The sequence below is a fragment of the Onychostoma macrolepis genome, chromosome 18 (genome assembly GCF_012432095.1).
Source record: "Onychostoma macrolepis isolate SWU-2019 chromosome 18, ASM1243209v1, whole genome shotgun sequence".
Classification (NCBI taxonomy): Eukaryota; Metazoa; Chordata; class Actinopteri; order Cypriniformes; family Cyprinidae; genus Onychostoma; species Onychostoma macrolepis.
In genome coordinates, this window is record NC_081172.1 from 4521727 (window position 1) to 4528930 (window position 7204).

A 7204-nucleotide genomic window follows, 5' to 3' on the forward strand; every position below is an offset into this window, starting at 1 on the left:
TAAAGAAAACCGGTTCGAAGGGAGCATAATTAGCTTTTTGGGTTAAAAGAATTTCTTAATAAGAAATTTGAATGGTATGACAATTAGATTACACTACAGAAATTGATATCTACACGCTAATACACACTATACTCATAGTCAAGCAATGCTGATGTTGTTAACATTAATATTGAGAATAAAGTATACCAATAATAATAATTTGCTCGGTTTGATGTGATATGAAGCAAAATTTACGGACTGCAGCTTTAAATATGTTTTCAGTGTCACATGATCCTTCAGAATTCAGTCTAATCAAGAAACATTTCTTGTTATGTTGAAAATAGTTGTGCTGCTTGATATTTTTTGTGAAAAACTTTTTTTCAAAATTCAAAAGAACAGTTTATTTTAAATAAAATATTTTTAACAATGTAGTTTACTGTTACTTTTAATTTAACAAGCTCTAGCGGGATTAAGGTATTCATGTAAAATAAAATAAAATAGTTTTTATTTTGTTTTTTGTTTTTAATCTGACCATATCTGACGGTTATGTATTTTATTTATATATTTATTTAATTAATTAATAATAAAAAAAAAAAATTGCAGATGGTTTGGTTAGATGTACTATTGGACAAAACTGTTTAATAGTTTTTATTTATTCATTAATTGGTAATTTAATATTAATTTAATTGCTTTTTTTATTTAATTCTGTCTTTGTGGGACAGGAAACTGTAGAATGAATGACATTGACTTATTAGGATTTTATGTGAAAATGACAGTCCAAATGAGTTACTACAATATGCACCAACTGCTGCACCAAGGCTTAGCCATCTTATAGTTATTAATGAAAGATTTTTCATAGTGTTATTGTATTAGGTCTGTTTGATCTGCTGTGCTGCAAAGAATGTTGCAGATGAATATGGCTTGTTTATAATGCTATGGGACAGGAACAGGGACCCCCCTCCTGCAGCCTGTCTGAGAAAAGCCCTTTATTTATGATCTCCATGAGCCATTGGCTCTCAGGGAGCAATCAAGCAGAAATGGTGTGAAATGGGTCTCTTGATGGGTCAGTAAAGAAAATTGACTATGATCTCTGGGTGATATTCTGCTGACTGAAGACCACATGAACAAAGACAAGGCAGCCTTTAAAAAAGAAAATGGAGATTTTATATCTTAAGTCACTTCGTAACATGTCTGTTTGTGTGTGTTAGATCACGCGGCTGTGTGCAGAGGAAGCTGCCGCGCAGGAACAGACGGGTCAAGTGGAGGAGTGTCTGAAGAATAACCTACTGAAAATTAAACAGGAGGAGTGCAAGACGGTACAGATCACATCCTTAAACATGCTTCATCTGCTACATACTGCTTTCCTCTGCATCTGTTGCTATAGAAACACCATCATTTTTATAAACCCACATCTGCCATTCTGATAAGAGGAGATTCCCCCATTAGACACGTGGGTGGTTGCATAGGTATTAACATTAGATGTTAGATTTATATATAATACATCTACCTCCAGTTTCACAGATGAGGCTTAAGGCTAGTCCCAGACTAAAATGCATGTTTGACTACGGAAAGTATATATATATATATATATATATATATATATATATATATATATATATATATATATATATATATATATATAATACAATTACGTAGTGTGTGTTTATTTATTTACTTGACTGGAGTAACAATGCTGAAAATTCATCTTTGATTGTTAATGAGTCTTTTTTTGCTGCTGTCTCTTTAAGAAACACCTTCACATGTGAAATGAGCAACAGTCATTGCACTCACACACAGCTATATTAATCTGACATGTACAGGTTGAGTGTCCACATTTCGCTCTTTCATTTCATCCTCTTCTCCTCATGTAGGAGGTGTTGAACATGCTCACAGAAAGCAAAGCAGACATATTTGTGGACCCTGTCTTACACACAGCCTGTGCTCTGGATTTGAAGCACCACTGTGCAGCCATCAACCCTGGAAGAGGCAGACGTGAGTGTGGCTTATTTTGTTTGTTTTTTGCATATTACACAATACATTCACACTATCAAAAATTAAAAAAAATTAAAAACTGACCATTTACTTTTTTATTAAATATCTTGCTCCACATTGTTGTTTTTTTTAACTCTGTAATTTGGAGCTCCTGACTCCCTGTGTTTGAAATTCTTTCCCAGAAATGTCCTGTTTGATGGAAGCTCTGCAGGACAAGCAGGTGCGTCTACAGCCGGAATGTAAGAGAAGATTACAGGACCGCATAGACATGTGGAGCTATGCAGCAAAGGTCAGCAAACACAAACACATCATCCAGGTGGACGACTATTAAGAATTTTTCTTAAATATATTTACTGCATAACAGCCCAACTTCTAGCTGTAAAAGATGTTTTTTTGCATTAAAATTTGTATTATTATTAATAGTAGTAGTAATGTAATAATAACAAGAAATTGTTATATTAAGATCAATTTGTCTTCAAAAGTTGTCTATTAATAATAACAAGAAATAAGAAATTATAGTAAAATAAATTGTAATTATTAGTAGCAGCATTCAGAAATAGTAATAATAATAATTATTATTATTATTATACATATCTCTATAATAAATTTATTGACATGTTTATAATAATAATAATTATTATTATTAATGCAATAATAGCAAGAATAAATTATTCTATTAAAATAAGTTAATCTTTATTATTTAATATTAAACTAATATTAATGATGACAAAGATGCAATTATATTAAATAAATTACTGTTTTTAATATTTTATTAATACTAGTATTAATTAAAATTTGTTTCAATTGTTACTGTTACAATAACATTTTATTATAATTATCACAATAAAAATTGTATTAGCATAATTATTGACATTATTATAAATAAATTCTTATATTAAAATAAATTATTGTTATTATTATTACTGTTCTTACAAATATATTTATGTATGTACTTACACACTTTTAGTAGATTATTTTTATCATTAAAAATATGTTATACTTGATATTTATTACTATTATTATTATTATATTTATGAACAACATTTCACTTTGAGAATGTTATTTCAGGTTTAGCAAAATTCCTTTTAATGAGCTCTAGTATGTGATTTCCCAGGTGGCACCAGCTGAAGGTTTCTCGGACCTCGCTGCGCAAGTCTTAACGTCACCTTCGAAGAATTACATCCTGTTCGTGATTGCGCTGGGCGTGTCCATCCTCTTCCTCTTGGGGCTGCTGTGTGGCCGCATCACTAAACGTGTGACCAGAGAGCTGAAAGACAGGTAGAGCGAGGATGCCGCCCATCCGCCATTTCACGCATCATTTCCTGCCCTCGCTGTTCTCTGTACTCACACCTGCGAAGACTCTGGGAGCCGTCAGTGGACCTTCTGTGGGCCGGTCCATGTTTGGAACCCTCTCGAGCCCATCCTGCCACTGAAACTCACCTCAATCCAAACATACAGCCTTTGAAACGCTTCTCAGACAGGATCAAGATCGTTTGGGGACATTATGCCTTGAGTATATGTTTTTTATTTTTGTTTTGAGAATGACAGCCTTACTTCTTGACTGTAGTATGGTCATGTGTCAATGCAGTATTTTTATCGTTGTCTTTTTCCATTTTTTTGAGAACGATGGGGCTTTATCAGCAGCTTACATGAAAATTCAGGAGCCATCTTTATATTTGTTTTTCACTTCAGTTTTTTAAATCACAAGGTGGAATTCACTTTGGGTGGGATTAGTTTTTGGGTGTCTTCTGAATGTTTTGGCATTGGGGAGGGAAGATGGGTTTTCTATATGAATATGATGAACTCTACTGACACTGACACATGAAACGGTGGTCTTTATTAGTCAGGACAAAGACGTTTAAGATACATTAGACATCAAGTGCTAAACTTGCAAAGTATGACATATTAATAGATGGTTTGACAGTTAAGGTGGTTTGATTATCAAGGGCAAAGACAAACAGAATAATATTAAACACGTCTTTGAGTGAATCTCATTAAAACATGTCCATGCTCTAATATATATATATATTTGTTCATGACAACCCCCCCCCCCATTTCACTTATCTTTTAATTCCCATTATGCACAATAATTTTTTTTATTGCTTTAATACAGTATTTTCACTGTTTTGTTTTTTGATTTATTTAAATCAACAAAGACAGTACAACAAAAGAAAATAATGTTATGTCATATAATTTTCTTTAAGCATAATTTATTTTTATTTTGGTCTGAAATATGACAAACTTGGTCTTGGACTGGTTTTGTGAGATTCCCTTACTGATATGTCTGGTTTGCACAATAATAATGCATTAGACATTAAATGATTAATAAACTAAGAGTACGAAATTCAAATAGGCCTGTACCTCTGTCAGGAGGTTTAATGTTAAAGACGGTTTGATCGTCCAGAGCCAAGTTTCCTGCGGACCAACATTGTGACTGAACAGGACGATATACTCTGTTAGATGCATTTTTTTCAGAGGTACTTTGAATGTTCACAGGATGATTGCACTTTTTTGATGTTTTGTTGTGTTTGGCTTAAGCCTTATTTATTGTTTACAACAAATGTGCTGATCTTGGTTTCAAATTTGCGTGCCTCTGTGCGTGCAAGCGAGTCTGTGTGTGTGTATAGAGATAAAAATATGTTTTAGAACTTATTTCATAGCTATGTTCTAATGTTGCCTTTTCTCTTTCTCTGTCATACCAGTGAAAGGAAACATTCATTAGTCCCCATGGATGGTGGCTCTGTATTTTTCAAAGCTGAACCCACAGACATCTCTAGTATGAAAAGGAATGACATACTTGTCTTTTTAATTTGTTACTGAGTTACTCTGACAATAACTGTGATGATTATATGCATAACGTTTGCTGAATACAAAAAGGTTTTCTAAAAGTCAATGCATGCTTTTTCCCAGATCTCATTCTGTATAACCTCATATATGCGTTGCTTTGGGAAAATGTAATTGGGTGATTCTCATGAAATCCTGTTCAGGTCAAATTTTACCCCCAACTCAAAAGGAAAAAAAAAAATTTAATTATTTTTTTAATCACAGTATTTTTACAGCTAAACCAGTTGTCATGAAAATAATAGTGCAAAAACTGAATGGAAAAAAAAAAAAATAATAAAAAAAAAAAAGAATTTATACACACACACACACACACACACACACATTAAATATGATCAATATTTCACCACAAATTAAATGAAAAAAATTAAATAACACCTTTTGCACTAATATTTTGATGGGTTTTGTGGGATTCACCCTTTCATTTTCTTATATTTTCTTGACAAGAGCTGTACCACTATTGAGAAGTTTTCTATGGATTCGGTTTTCTAAATCCATGCACATTTGTAAATGCTGTCTCTCAAAGAGTGTGTAACTCCATGAAACTAATTTGTCCACTGTCCTTGTATTAAAGGGATAGATCACCCAGAAATGAAAAATCTCATCATTATTGACCTTCGTGTTGTTCCAAACCTGTATGCATTTATTTCTTCTGCTGAACGCAGTATTTTGAAGATGTTTCAGTTTGTGTTAACTTAATGTATTTTTGTCCATACAATGGAAGTCAATGGGTACCAAAACAGTTTAGTTTCCAATATTCTTCAAAATATCTTCTTTCGTGTTTCACTGAAAGGTTTGGCACAACATTGAGTGTGAGTAAATGAATTTTCATTTCTGAGTGCACTATCCCTTTAACAGTTTCAAAAATATCTCAGACTCCAAAATTTGGGAACAGATTTGTACATTTGAATATTTTGCTTCAGAGCTCGAGAGGCTACAGGTGCACTGCTTACCTCTAGCATTGATGACCTCAATGTTATTCTGTAAATAATAGATCCAATGTGCAAATCACAGACAGAGTCCGAGATTTCTGCTTGATTGAAATTTGGACTGTAAAATTCTACTGATCATATGATCATGTTTGACTATATATTGTAGATAAGTAAATGTTAAAAGTTACATTATTCCAAATATATTTCTCCTAATTCATGTTTTTTTGAGACTGGTCATGATGGTCTGTTTGGTTTAACTGTTCTATTCATTCTTCTTTTTTTTTTTTGTTAGGTTGTTTCTTTACTATCTTACATATAACTGGTTTATAGTGGCTTTTTATGACATTGATTGGACTGTAAAAAAAAAAAAAAGAAAAGAAATCACAAAGCTGACAGTGATGGGTCATAGATCTAGACTCAAAGTGAGCCTGTGTTCTGTTCGATCTGGACTCTGTACTAGTGTGGAAAATAAGTGATCCTTAAATGGTTTTGGAGGAGGTGCATGGAATATCAAGTCCTTCCAACTTTCTCTTTTAAAAAAAAAATATTTTAGCTTGGAAAATTAGTTTGTTTGTTTTTTTATTTTTTTTTATACCTTTTTTTTTAATTGTGCACAATTCACGTTGCCAGAGATTTTCGGATTCAGGCGAAATACCGTTTTTTGTTTCTTTGGGTCTTTGTGTTTTGAAAGCATCTTTTGAAGCCACAAGCAAAAGCAAAATCTGGTGACATTGCAGATCATAGTGCAGAGCCAAAGATGATCCTGCTTTGTTTAAAATGGCCTTTCTCTGCTCCTCTGGACTGTAAGCGGCTCCAACGTCTGCTGGACAGCAGTTTGTCATGTTTCACATTAACTGCAAATGGACTAAGCATCATAAAAAAAGGTTATGGCTGTGATTTTTTTTTTTTTTTTCCTCAGTTTCTTCATTTTGCCATGTAACATTAATGTGACAAATCCGACTTTTTGTTGGTTTCCCTAATTCTGTACAGATGAATTATCAGTTTAATAAAATGCTGTAGATTTTCTTAGCATTCTGTTTCGTCTCCGGTTTTGTTTTATTCATACAGTATGTGACTCAGAAAACATGATTATTAATGCAGTTCATTATCATATTCAGCTACGCAAAAATTACAAAATTAGAAAAGTACTTTCTGACTGGCCTTGTATTTTTAATTATTATTAATTTAATTCAGAGTCCATGAAACATGCCATATGTTGACACTGATTTTAGAACAAACTTGTTTTCTAAAGCAAATTCAAGGGAAATTTTTGGCTGAGAATGTACCTGCCCTCAGGCCATTCAAGATGTAAATGAGTTTGTTTTTTTCATTTGGAGAAATGTAGCATTACATCACTTGCTCACCAATGAAATCCTCTGCAGTGAATGGGTGCCGTCAGAATGAGAGTCCAAACAGCTGATAAAAACATCACAGTCAGCGATGTTTGGACTCTCATTTTG

The 7204-nt window shown here is 32.9% G+C and overlaps 1 protein-coding gene across 2 annotated transcripts in view; it reads left to right on the plus strand.

The window, feature by feature from the left end:
* The window catches only part of glg1b (golgi glycoprotein 1b), a 46526-nt gene extending 39753 nt beyond the window's left edge, over window positions 1-6773 (plus strand). For both annotated transcript variants that reach the window (XM_058751850.1, XM_058751851.1), the window contains 4 exons: window positions 1188-1295; window positions 1851-1971; window positions 2154-2260; window positions 3086-6773. In XM_058751850.1, the coding sequence (XP_058607833.1) occupies window positions 1188-1295; window positions 1851-1971; window positions 2154-2260; window positions 3086-3253 (504 nt within the window). In that variant the 3' untranslated portion in view covers window positions 3254-6773. The remainder of the gene's footprint in view (window positions 1-1187; window positions 1296-1850; window positions 1972-2153; window positions 2261-3085) is intronic.
* Window positions 6774-7204: the final 431 nt, after the last annotated feature.